Source organism: Stegodyphus dumicola, chromosome 10 (assembly GCF_044657685.1).
Source record: "Stegodyphus dumicola isolate Sdum_Otavi_A_Nest chromosome 10, ASM4465768v1".
In the NCBI taxonomy this organism is placed as follows: Eukaryota; Metazoa; Arthropoda; class Arachnida; order Araneae; family Eresidae; genus Stegodyphus; species Stegodyphus dumicola.
Window position 1 is genome coordinate 180,488,391 of NC_140777.1, and position 14,305 is coordinate 180,502,695.

Here is a 14,305-nt window from a genome sequence, read left to right on the forward strand (position 1 = left end):
AAATAAAAATTCTTTGAAGGTCTAATTTTGAAACAGTTTTCTTTATTTATTTCTAATGCAGTTTAAAATTGTCCGAACAGCAACGTTTGGGGTTAGAATGAATATCTTTATGTGAAAGTTTCCTTTTCTAAAAAAAATTAATTAAGAATGGTTGAAATTAAAAGGTGGGACCAAATACATCCCACCACGCATGTAGGAATTGCTGCTACTATATGGCAGCACTGTTCAAATATTTTTTAATTCAAGTATCATGTTGGTTTTATATGTTGATAATGAAAATTTATATTTTTTATTAAGTTACAATAATGTTAAAACTTGAAACATATTTAGTATTTTTTCCAAAAGAAATGAAAATATAACTCTGTAACGTGAAATGTCATTGACTACTGAACGGATATGTGAGTGTAAATCATAACGACCTTCTAAATAAACTATCTTCCTTTTCAAACCTGTAGCAAATAAAGTACTGGAGCGAAATCTTCTCTGTTTCAAATATATTATGAAATCATTTAAAAATATCTAAAAAGTCGTACGGAGAGCATTTTTTTTTTAAATCATGTAATTTTTTTTTTGAAAAAATATTTTTTATTTTGCTAATATGATCAATACTTTCTAGATAATTATTCAAAAACATTTTTTTATATCTTGCATTTTTGTCTGGTTGTTAAAATTTGCATGTTAGGAGAATTTATGCTGAGGCAAAGATGCCATTTTACTGCTCTAGATGCGCGGTGGGACAAGCGGTATCCCACCATGTTATGAATTCTGTTTTTTTTTTTTTTTAGCATGAAATAACATTGTATTAGGCTAGTTATCTATGTGTAAAGTTAATTTTTCAAAAAAAATTTTTTTTTCATGCACCGAACCTCAAAGGGTTTTAAAACCACAGTTATAAGAGATAAGAATAATACATTTACAGTAATTTTACACTGGTCAGTAAGCAATATTATTACATTGTCTTTCCGTAAAAAATTGTTTGACTTTTATGCAGTAGTGAAAAAGATCCACGTTTTCTTCATTAAACTACATAAGTGGCATTTAATTGAAAAGAGATCAAGTTATACAAACGTTTTATGATATTTATGTGCTCAAAAATATTCTAATAGTTTTTAAGATGTCACTGAATTACCAATCTTTGAATTATTTTTTTCTAAAAGTTCTTGCACTGCATACACAATAAATTCTGTGACTTTGATGACTATAAAATATATGCAAGTAGAATACAACTTTTCATAGCATTTTATACCTATTGCTTTCGATAGCCAACAGAAAATATATTAGGATTTCATGATACAATAGATGTTGCTTAATATGATCACTATTAATGTTGTCATTCATACATTGTTATTGATTGCTAAAGTCCTGCCCATTTGTATATAAAAACATGGAAAATGCATCAACAATTCAGTTAATGAAATAAAAGTATTAGATCTACCGGAAAGTTTTGTCCGTTTTTATGACAAAAATTTTTGACACGTAAGCACACATTTATATGGTGCATGTTTGGCTCTTTATTTTTATCGCTTAATGTATGCATATTGCCGTAGCAAATTAACTAAAAGTTGATTCACGTTAGTCTTGAGTATGAAGCGATAATGTACTCATGGTTACTGATAAAGTTCATTTATGCCACTGTATACAAATTTCAACAAGAAAAATTTATTGAAAGAATTTGTGAATGTACAGTTTCTGATAGGATATGCAGAAGATGGTTAGAAAAATTTGAAACAGGTGATTTCGACCTTTCTAAAAGCCACGTTCTGGGTGACCATCTTTGATCGACAGCAATGTTATTAAGACCATGTTGAAGCAAGATCCTTTTCTGACAACAACGAAGATCGCAGAAAGGCTTAGTTTAGCTCAGCAAAACATTTTGGACCATATTTGGAAGACAGGATTGGTGTGCAAATATTAAAGATGGGTGCCACATGAATTAAGTCAGAAGAATCTGGATGCTTGAGTCATCATATGCACATCGGTACTTGCCCGCAGAGCCAGATTTACACACAAGTAATATACATATTATTTAGTAAAGTCTAAATCTGGCTCTGCTTGCTCGCAACAAAATCGAGTCCTTGAACTGGATGATAACTAGGGATGAAAAATAGATTACCTACGAAAACATTTTAAGGAAAAGGGCATATTGTTAACCCGGAAAACCTAGCCCTTCCACCTCTAAACTAAATTTGACTTTGAATAAGAGAATGTTGTGTATATGGTGGAACATTTGAGAATTAAAACATTATGAGCCAAAACCAAACAAAAAGTCAGTTCGGAGAAGTATTGTCAGCAACTGGATAATTTAATGACAGCAGTCCAAGAAAAGACGCTGGCAATGATCAATAGGAAGGACATCATACTGAATTTTGATAATGCCACGCTCATAAAAAAATTGCAGAACTGTGCTAGGAAATTCTGTTGCATCCACCATATTCCCCCGGACTTAGCACCCTTCGATTCGATTATCACTTGTTTTTGTTCTTACAAATTTTTTTCAAGAGCAAAAAATTCAAAAATGAAGAAGATATCAAACAGATTGCCCTCATGCTGGCAAGAAGTCATTAATAATAATGGCAATTATATTATTTAATGAAGTTTAATGACAGTAAGAAAAATTTGTATTTTTATTCCAAAAATGGACAGAACTTTCCTGTAGGCTGAATACTATAGATTAAATTTGTTTTAAACTGAATTAACTCACTAAATAAGGTAAAAACAGATTATAAAAATTTCCACGTTACAGAGAAATGTTACCTATTAAGAGATTAAGTCGCCAAATAACTTAGTTTGGAGTGTATAGTTTAAAATGAGGCAAAATTGCAATCTTAGTTTGGCATAGATTTTTTTATTTTGAGGGCGAACATACACAGCTCTACTTTTCCAGAAGCAAAAAAATTCCTTCAGGTTCTCCCTCCTTTTTTTTTTTTTTTTTTTTTTTTTTTTTTGGGGGGGGGGATTTTCTGAAACCATCTATGTCACACTAAGGTCACATTTTTGTATAATTTAAAATTTTACATTGAGCATAATTTCATTCGTCACTGCAAATTTATCTAAATTATGCTCTTATAGCCTTAGTAATTCCAATGATCATTATTTGCCGTGTTATTTCAACTCAAACTGTTAAATTAGTTAGTTGAAGTGCCAACATATAAACTGATTGATAACTTTTAACTATTAGAGTCTTGGTTTAAATAAAATGTAATAAATAAAGAATTAAATTTCATTGCATAACAGTTTAAACATATCTGAACTGCAGAGAAAAGATCACAATGAGGTGGATTTTTCAAATATTCATTCACCTCTAATTAATCTGTGTATTTGAAGTTCTACATTATTTAATTCTTTGACAGTAAGAATTGAACAACTAACATGCTGCAAATTTGTAATGAATAAAATACAGTCAAAAGTCTTTAATCTGGACCTCAAAGCTACAAACTTTCTGTGCATGCGTAAACGCATAATGCGTCTACGCATGCATGTAATACCTTTACGCATGCGCGTTTAATGTATAACGGACGGTATAAGCTAAGCTAAAATTATCTAATTATCTATTTCAGTTAATGTTGCAGATTGTGTTGTTCTTTAATCTTCTAACTGGATCCGGTTTATTATTTTTTTTGCAGACTGTTAGAGCAATTTTATAAAAGTAAGCTTGAACTTTCAATTATGTCGAAAAGAATTTCTGATTCTGGAGCTGCCAAAGGATCTACAAAGTGAAAGCATGTTTCGATGTCCATCAAACAAAAAGTGGAATTGCTGCAAAAAAATGGATAAAGGCATATCCTTTGTTTCTCTAACCATTCCAAAATCTGTTTATCAATTTCACGCTGCTCTGCGGAGGGGGGGGGGGGTGGGGAGGTACGTCGCAGTGCACAATGAACTGGAAGTTGATCTGTCAGCACTATCCTTATCTTCAGGGCAAATGTTTTTATTTTATTCGGCTTATAATTCCTTACTAAGTGTAGTATAATCTCGATATACTCCATCTTTGATATGATTTAAATCAAATTCCTCGCCATTATAAATATCACAAATACACATCAAATAGTTTACTGGTTGCAATTTTCTAATTTCAATTATGTGTAATGTATGCTTTACGCATGCGCGAATTGAAAGAAATGTTTAATAAAGTAAATAAATATTAAGCTTTTTTTTTGTAAATTTTGATACCCTTTAGATCATAATTGCTCTTTATTTCATAAATTACGGTTTCATATTTTTAATTTTATAATTTCTGCATGCTATCTTACCAGATTTAAACTGATGATCTATAATCCGGAATCGCCAAAGTCCCGACGAGTCCGGATTAAAGACTTTTGACTGTATCATCAGTTACTCATTATTCCACAAAATATTTTAGAAATTTGTAAAATATATGCAAATGATTCTAGATTTTATTATAATGAAATAGAGCCAAACTTACCATTTTATTAAAAAATATTTCACAAATGCTCAGTGTGCCTTATCATATAGATATTCTTGATATATATGTAGTAATCTGTTTTGTCACACATGTATGCCATTATATCAAGATCAGTCAGAGCAACAGGATCAATGACCGTGGTTACAAAGATCCTCCATGAGAAAACGTCGCATGGGATTATATATTAGAAGACTAGGGTAGCCACCAAATTAATGCATTATTTTGTGTTTCATCCATCTTAATGGCGGAATTCATCTGAGAAATTCAACGAGAAGTCTATAGCTTATTTTGAGACAAACATTCTTGTAAATAATCTTGAAAATGATCTTGTGTTGGTAACATCTTTCTTGAAATAAGATAAATCTGCACTTCGTAGCATCTTGCATGCCAGTATTGTGCTGCCCAGACGGTATAGTGGTTAGGAGAGCCTGATACCAAAGGGCCCGGGTTTGAATCCTGGAGAAGGCATGGATGTAAAATTGTCTGTCCCTTCATAGGAGGTAACAGTGGCCACCTATTAGGTGCCTCCACAACATAATGGCCACCACTTTCTAGCCTTAGGAGTGGCCAATTCCATTATAGGCAAGTGCTCACCATTGGAAGGAGGAAGCCAGTGTTGTTTCCTACACGATATTTAATGGTGGAAGGCATGATGCATATCAGGACATAGGCATTTGCATGAGTGCCTAAATACATGTAGATAGTGTATTACTATATATATATATATTCTTATTGGAATATTAATTTCTTTTAAAGAAATAATATTGCAATAGTTACCGGTAGTTTATCCATGACTACTTTTCATTCGTTATTTCTTATTGTAACTGCATTCTGCAGAAATTAAATGACTCACATAATCTTCCCCCTTTTGATTTTCAGATGATAAAATTAGTTTTAAAAATGGGGGAATACAGTATATAAATATGGTTAATAATAACAGCTATATCTAGCTGAGAAATTACAATTTAGACTTTGCATCCACTATATACTAGGTATTGATTGATATACGTGAAAACAAATAGGTAATGATTATTACCAACTTTTCATAATTTTTTATTTCTATTATTGTAGTAAAATATTGCCTATAATTAAAGCTTACTGTCTGGTGGGTGGCAGTGACTATAGCAACAGGGCTAGTATATTTCAAATAGGGACAAACCAATGGTTACTTTATTGTTATTTTGTTTGCTGAGGGAGAGAGAGTTTATCATTCATCTTCAAGACACCCCTATGAAAAATGGGTCAAGACTCGTTTGTATGGCAACAGACAGCTGCATACTAACTGGCGAGAGCTTTTCTTATGATAGACAGACTGTAACTTAATTTTAATCAGAATTACTGCTACTTGCACTGAGTATTTGCCTACTTTCCCCCCTTAAAAATTTATGCAAAAATATAAGGAGGGATCTTGTATTCAAGTAGTATATATGGTATATATTTCTACAAAATTTTATCCAGTACCTAAACCACGTAAAAAACAAGATATAAATAGCATTAAATTACAAGAATTAAGTAAAAATTTCAAAATACATTAATTTAACATTATATAAAGCTGTAATGACAAAAATATTTCTTAAAGCTAATTTTAACTCCTAAATGTCATTTCTTTAAGGGAAACATTAGAATGAATAATATAATAAATTAAACTGAAAATTAAATTAACCTATCTATATGTTCAAAATTAATAATAATTTAATAATGTTGATGATAATAAAAAAATGTACCTTTAAGAATATCCTCAGAAAAAAGGAACCTATGGAACCTACAAGTGATATCCATAAAACTGAAGACATAAGTTCGGTATTCACTACTCCTGGATGAACACAATTTACAGTAACATAAACATTTTCAGCAGACAGATGAGCTTGAAGTGAATAAGTAAACATGATTTGGGCTAATTTTGACTGAATGTATGCTCTGTACTTGGAGTAATATGCCCTAATAAGAGAAGAATTATGCAATTTATAAAATATTATAAGAAAATTTCTTTAATTATATATATGACATATAAAAATCTTATTTAAGTTATTTGAACTCAGGTTGGCTGCATGGAAAGGTTTTCCTGATTGTCTGCTATATATAACATGAATCTAAACCAGTTTTCCTAAGAAAGTCCTCCACAAAAGCATCTCTTCCCTAGGCAGATGGCCCTTGCGTGCTTTGCCATATTCTATTAAATTAATGTAACCTAGGTCAATAAGATAATCACCTGAAAGTTTGCGACATTTTTGAATGAATATATGTATTATTGTTCAGTGGCAGTTTCTTTTTCTTCTTTAGTACAGTCAAAAGTCGTTAATCCGGACTTCGGCGATTCTGGATTATAGATCATCAGTTTAAATCTGGTAAGATGGCATGCAGAAATTATAAAATTAAAAATATGAAACCGTAATTTATGAAATAAAGAACAATTATGATCTAAAGGGTATAAAAAAAAAAAAAAAAAAAAAAAAAAAGCTTAGTATTTATTTGTTTATTTTATTAAACATTTCTTTCAATGTAAGTTGTTTAAGTTGCTTCGTTTTTTATGTGATAATACATTCTCTTTAATTCTTTAAACAGGCATAATTTCTTGTTCAGTTACAAAGTTCCGCTGTTCAAGTCCTATAATTGCTGAGTCGAGAATACCGACTACTTTGTCAATTGAAATTTTTTCGTTTTGAATAACTTCTGTCACTTTCTTCGCTATCGGAAGCGAATTATAATGACGAGGAATTTGATTTAAATCATATCAAAGATGGGGTACATCGAGATGAAATACTACATTTAATAAGGAATTATAAGCCAAATAAAATAAAAACATCTGCCCTGAATATAAGGATAGTGCTGACAGATCAACTTCCAATTCATTGCGCGGCGCCGCAGCGTTAAAGATAAACAAAGTTTAGATAAACAAACGTTAAAGTTTAGATAAACAAAGGATATGCCTTTATCCATTTTTTGTAGCAATTCCACTTTTTGTTTAATGAACTTCAAAACATACTTTCGCTTTGTAGATCATTTACATATTAATAAATATATATCAGAAATTCTATTTGACATAATCGAAAGTTCAAGCTTACTTTTATAAAATTACTCTAACAGTCTGCAAAAAATAATAAGCCGGATCCAGTTCGAAGATTAAGGAACAACGCAATCTGCAACATTAACTGAAATAGATAATTAAATAATTTTAGCTTAGCTTTTACCATCCGTTATACATTAAACGCGCACTCGTAAACATATTTTGCGCATGCGCACAAGCATATTCTCAGCCGTAAAGGCCTTACGTGCGTCGACGCATGCGCAGAAAGTTTGAAGCTTTGAGGTCCGGATTATGGGTGTCCAAATTAACGACTTTTGACTGTATCCTGATAATTTTACATAAGTGCAATTGCATAAATGATTTATGTTAAGGCAATAAAATATACAAAATTGTCTTTCATATTTTATTTTTACATACAAAATTATTTCTAGATCTTTTATGATGTTTAAAAATATGTCATATTCGTTTCTTCTATATGAATATACAATAAATACAACATTTATGGGCAATTTTTATTTTTAAGAGACCCAAAAGTTAAAACATAATTTTAAAAGTTAATGATTGAGAAAAAAGGATGATATTTTCCCAGTTTTTATGCAGTTAACATTTCTAAAGCATATCTAATACAACTTGCTACATACATTTTCATAATAATGTAAATAGTGGAGAGAATATATTTTAATACTAATCTGAGTATTTTGAAAGTTATTTTTAACCATTTTCTTTTTAGAATTCCATTTTGATTATTGGAACTGCATGGTTAAATTAAGTTCTTCACACAGTTCTTTAAAAATTTTATTTTTATTAATATGTATATATATATATATTTTAATTGCTTGTATTTTATTTGAATAGCATTTGTTTCGAATGAGTAATTTTTCACATTGTCTTTGCCATGATACCTTTGAAAACTGCTTTCTGTATTAAAAGAGAAAATACTGTTAAACACGGCTAATACGTCTTTCAAGGAGCCTTTCAGAAACATAAAAATTGGAATGTTGTATTATCTATAGTTTAATTTAGAATTTTAATTTAGAATGATTTAATTAATTTTTATTTAGAAAATCAAACATAAAAAAAGGCTAAACTTTGTGCAAATAATTAAGTAAAAATACATATTTTATATTCTTAATGCCTTATTGATTTTCTTAAGGCATTCTGCAGATAATCTGCAACATATTTCCCTTTTTTTATTTGCTATATATAATACTCATTGTTGAAACAGCTTGTTTTCTGCAATAGTCCTAGCTTTGTGTATAAATACAGAGAATGCTGAGAGTTTTGAATCTTTAGTTGGGAGAGCTATTAGTATTTTTAACCAGCACTGTTTAAAAATTATAATCTGGCTTTAGCGTTCCAGCTGGCTAATGCTTTAAATATGTTGCCGGTAAAATATATGAGCCAGCTTATTCTAGCTAATGTTTAATGCTCCTCTGATTCTTTCTCCTATCTTTAGCTTAGATTCCAAGAACAGCAAGCGAATACAATAATAGCAAAAGTGATTGATGTGAATGAAGGTTCATGAGCAGTACAACTTTGTAGTTTAAAAACTAATGCATTAACAAAACTCTGCTGTTTGCGCCAGAGATTATAATACTACTTTAAATATTTGCAAATCAGATAGTAAATTAGAATCTATCGGTTTGTTGTTTTTACAACTGGAAAAAATTAAAATTCTGCAGACCCTACTAGGCAGATAGTGAGATATTCCTGCATCTTGAATAACTCATAAAATACAGAAGATTTAAATAACCTTTTTATTTTACTCGCAGTTTAAACATAAAGGCACAATTTATGCTACAGATAAAATTTCCACAACTTTTGGATATTTTAACAGACCAGACCAGGGTTTCATAAACTTTTTGGTATGGGGACCCCATAACATTTATGAGAATTTTGTGGGATCCCATAAACATTGCACAAATCCGACAATGTGTAAGTCAACTGTCAGTTTCTTCACTTGTAATGTAATATATTATTGCAGTTTTAGGTCATTAACTTTAAAAATTAAAGTAAAAGGAATGTTTCTATTATAAAAGAATGTGTCAAAACGTTTTCGTTTTTCCTTTCTCTGTATTGTCTTATCATTTTCTGTTTTCAGATACATTGTAGAGACATTAGGTATTTTTTAAAGCAAGAGAGATGAAAAACGATCAACGCCTTTGCCCCAGAAATCGAACCACGGGCCTCTCGAATATGCGCCGAGCGTGCTGACCACTACACTACAATGGCATGCTAAGAAGCCAGGAGAAATACCTTATGTACTCCCCCTTTTAAAAGGCTACTGGGGATTAGGGGACCCAAATGCCAAATCCTGGTGGTGGAGAATCATCATCTACCACCCTTTAGTTCGGGCTCCAATGTAGAGACATTAGGTATTTTTTGAAAGCAGGAGAGATGAAAAATGAGCAGCGCCTTCGCCGGGAATCGAACCACAGGCCTCTCGAATATGTGCCGAGCATGCTGACCACTACACTACGAAGGCATGCTAAAAAGACGAGAGAAATACCTTATTATGTAAAAATGTTTGGTAATTGTAAAATTATTGTAATAAGTTAAAGAAATCTGAAAATTGCTAACATTTCTGGCGACCCCCTACTGCACATCCTGCAACTCACACTGGGGTCACGACCCACAGTTTAAGAAACTCTGGACTAGACAATTAAATTCAAATGTCCATAACATGGTCCAATATTACACATTAAATAGAACAAGCTGGCTCATATATTTTCCTGGTGCATATTTAAAGCATCAGCTATGAAGAACACTGAAGCTGGAATGTAATTTTTAAATAAAGCTGGCTAAAAATATCCAACAGCAAAATGAGATTTTCAGAAGCTATCTCGGCTAAAGATTCAAAACCCTCAGCTTAAATACACACAAAGCTAATTTGCATTCTCATGTGAAGTACAAAAAGAAAAAAGTTGACTTGAATCATAATAACTGGTTAATTAACATAATATACTTTACAAATCTAATAACTTGGCTCTTAATATAAGTGGTCCCACTAATGCTCAAAGACTGCTGATAATTTGTTCCAGAAACCAGCCCAAGGAATAAAACCAGCCCAAGGGAATAAGCCGGCTGCATGATTTTTCTCTGTGCATCGTGAATACAAGCCAGTTTTCCTTAGAAAATTTCTCCATGAAGGCATTCCTTCCCTTAGATAAACAGTTTTGCTTTGTCATACTTTAAATAACGAACCACCCTAATTTATGCTCGATTTCTAAATTAAGAAAACCAGAAACTCAGCCTAGTGTAATGATTAAAATTTAGGTCTTGTCAAATCACTAAAAATGTACTTATTCTAAATCCTATGTTTACATAAAATATATTTTGCTTAAGAGAAAAAAAAAAAAAAAAAAAGTTTTTTTTAAGGATAATTAGGGATTTTATGATAATTTTAAACATCAGTTTAAGAAATATATTATGCAGTAAAGGTCACGAAATATCTTTGGACATAAAACATCTTCAAAATCATTTCTATTTGCTGCCTTTGCTACACACAGAAAAGAAGATAAAAATTTTATATTCTAGTAAATGTTAACGGTATCAAAACATTTATGTAGTTAAAGACAGCATGCTTTATTTATACTTTTGACACACTCAGAGTTTTGAATGTGTACATGATGCAATTTTGATATCGGCAAAATAAATTTCATTGAAATAAAATGAAATTATATAAAATAGACTATAAAATGGTGATGGTAAAAATTTACTCTTACTCAACTATTTAAATTTTTTAATATTAATATTCTTTACTAATTTAAGAAATAACCTTTCATGTATTATATATTTCTTAAGCATTATTAATAAAAATGAAAATAAAGAAATTTTCTTTCATGAAATCAATATTCTATAAAACCGCATCATCGATCTAAGATTGATTTTTGCTTAATTTTATATTTTGAGTAATGTTGGTACTTCACGTACACTTACTTCTTCTGAAGGTGTTTAGAATCTTTAGATCCTACATAATGTATGCAAGAAGTGCTGTTAATTATTCGAGAATATGTGTTGGCTGTCCCAGATTTTGCCAGTAATGGTAGTAATAATAATGTTAAAAGACAATGAGATACGTAGTTGACTGCAAAATGCTTCTCAAAACCATCTTCTGTGTATTCTTCTTTTACAAACATAATGCCGGCTAAAAGGAAAAAAGAAAATTTTAAATTGAATTTACTTGAGAATACACATCATGCAATATTAACTTTTCATGAACAACAAATTTTTTTCTGAAGTAGCAGTTGTATTCTGTGACACAGTGTTATGGCTGAAGAAGCAGTTGTATTCTTCGATACAGTATTATATCTTACTCTTAAGAATAAAAAAAAAGTGTGTAATTTTTTTATGAATAATTGTGTATTATCAAATAATAATATATTTTCAAAGTACCTTGTTGTAAATAATTTTTTTTTCTTTTTTAAATCAACAAAACACTTGTTATTCTTGAGAATCTCGTCTCTTAATTAAATAAAAATTGTGATTTTTTTTTTCACTTTCTTTTTTAACATTTTGCTTTATTCAGTAAACTATCATGCAGTGCTTCAATAATCTTTTGCCAAGTCTAATTGCCCGAAAAAATTTCCCCTTATAAAGAATGTCTTTTTTTCTTCTTTCAACAAATGCACATGACGTTAAAATTATTGCACCTGAGAATATTTTGTTGAAAAAGAAATTATGGAGATTTCTGTAAATAATATGAAGAGAAAAGATGGGTGAAATGAGATTAAAAAAAACTTTAATTTTCCTTTTGGCAGAACTACAATGCAGTTGGTATTTATGAAACATGCGATTGGCATATAGGAATATTTATGAAGAATTTTTTGCAGTAGTGATTCAAGTTCCCTAAAATTAGTAATTGATATCATTGTTTCTTGAGACTATAAAAATGCCAAGCTATCACCAAAGTTACTATACTACAAGGTTGCTTTTGTATGATATCACCGACTCCTAATGTGCTCTAAACTTCTTTTCTTTGTGTCGTATTTTCTCCTCATTCTGTAAATAATGATAACATTAGGAAAAGCCTAACCTTATCTGTGTGATGACCTTGGTTACCACCATAACCTTTCTTGGGTGAAAAAGTTTTTTTTAACAGCTTTCCTGCATATTGTTATTTACCTGGTAAATCCCAGGATGAACTATAGGCATTCAACAAGTCTTTAACAACTTCTCGGCCACTTAACTGGAATATTCTATTTTTTAAATGGATGTGCTAATCATTACGTATCACACACACACAAAAAAGATATTGAAAAGAATGACTTAATTCCTGATAATTTTCCAAGCTGACCATCCGGTATGTAGTTAGTGAATCTAACTGCTGTAAGGCTTGGGTTTGAATCCCAGAGATGGCACAGACGTTTGTAAGCATATAGTGTCTGTGTGGCAAAAGGGCACCCAAAATACACAGCAGGCCGAAAGTTCTGTCGAGAGGTTGATGGTAGGGAAGGAAGGGTGAGAGACCCTCTGGCCTGTCCGCATGGTGTTCTCCCTCAAAACTGGGCGAGGGTATAGATGTATGACCAATACTGATATTCTAATGTCCTTCCCACGTCCACTTCCACTGACAACATAATAGTTTGATGCAAAATGGTTTCTCTTAGCTTGTTAACCAAGTATGTGACAATTTTGAAATACGAGGGCCATCCAGGAAGTAGATTACGTTTCCGTCTGTGTCCGCTAGGGGCGGGGCTAGGGCGGCTATCTTGGGGTCAGAGCGTTGCGCAGCTCAGTCTGCATCTAGCCGTGCTAGTGAGAGGTTCGTGCTGTGCTCCGTTCAGATACTGTGACGGTTTGAAATGTCTGCGTTAATTGAAAACCCCGCGAGCTGCGAGGTGCGCTCAGTAATAAGGTTTCTGACTGCAAAAAACTGTAAACCGATAGAAATCTATCGGCAGCTTCGTGAAGTGTATGGGGACAACATTATCACTGAAGGTGGAGTGCGTCAGTGGGTCATAAGATTTCAAAATGGCCGAACCAATGTTCACGACGAAGATCGAAGTGGGAGACCCAGCATAGTGACCGCCGAACTTCTCGGAAAAGTCGATGCTAAAGTCCGTGAAAATCGAAATTTCACAATAACGGAACTTTCTTTGAGTTTTCCACAAATTTCGCGAAGTTTGTTGCACGAAATCATCAGCGAAAAGCTTGGTTACCACAAGTTTTGTGCAAGATGGAAGGCAAGAAGAGGTAACGAAGTGGTTGAAGGCGCAGGCGGCCGAATTTTTCGACGAAGGAATTTCCAAGCTCGTACATCGCTACGATAAATGCCTTAATTTGTATGGTGACTATGTAGAAAAGTAGTATTTGAGTGTGGCTTTCATCTGTATATAATAAAATTTGTTTCCTATACTTTGTTTATTTTTTTATTCCAAAACGTAATCTACTTTCTGGATAGCCCTCGTATTATACATTACTTTTAACTCTTAAGGAGCCCATTTTTCAAACTTTTTAATTTTGCCAGTATGGCATTACGATTTGCTTTCTATCAGATAACCAATGGTTTAGTTTTGATCCAAATTGCAATCTAAGAATCATTAGCAATGTATAATCTTTCTTTCTTCATTTCCCGCCTCTGAATTAAGCTTTTTTTTATATATATATAATTTTTTATAACGAGTAGAAAAGTTTGATAAACAGGAAACAGAACATAAAACGTTGAATTGCGTATTATATATATCTTTCAAAATATAACTTACCAGTATGGATGCACACTTTTAAAATAATTCTACTTTAATTAAACTTAGGAGATAATATAATCAATTAATCAATACTGTTTAGGAAATAAATTATTATTAACTAACTTTGCAGCAATTGCGCAAGTAATAATAACTTGTATTCGCACTAAATGG

The 14,305-nt window shown here is 31.6% G+C and overlaps 1 protein-coding gene and 1 non-coding gene across 3 annotated transcripts in view; both read right to left on the bottom strand.

Moving 5' to 3' along the window:
- Positions 1–14,305, bottom strand: part of LOC118200620 (polyprenol dehydrogenase-like) — a 118,457-nt gene that overhangs the window by 2,314 nt on the left and 101,838 nt on the right. For both annotated transcript variants that reach the window (XM_085825943.1, XM_085825944.1), the window contains 2 exons: positions 11,388–11,595; positions 6,148–6,361 (listed from right to left, as the gene is read on the bottom strand). In XM_085825943.1, coding sequence (XP_085682069.1) covers positions 6,148–6,361; positions 11,388–11,595 — 422 coding nt within the window. The remainder of the gene's footprint in view (positions 1–6,147; positions 6,362–11,387; positions 11,596–14,305) is intronic.
- Positions 9,861–9,933, bottom strand: TRNAM-CAU (transfer RNA methionine (anticodon CAU)). Its single transcript has one exon. It is a non-coding gene; the product is annotated as a tRNA-Met (tRNA).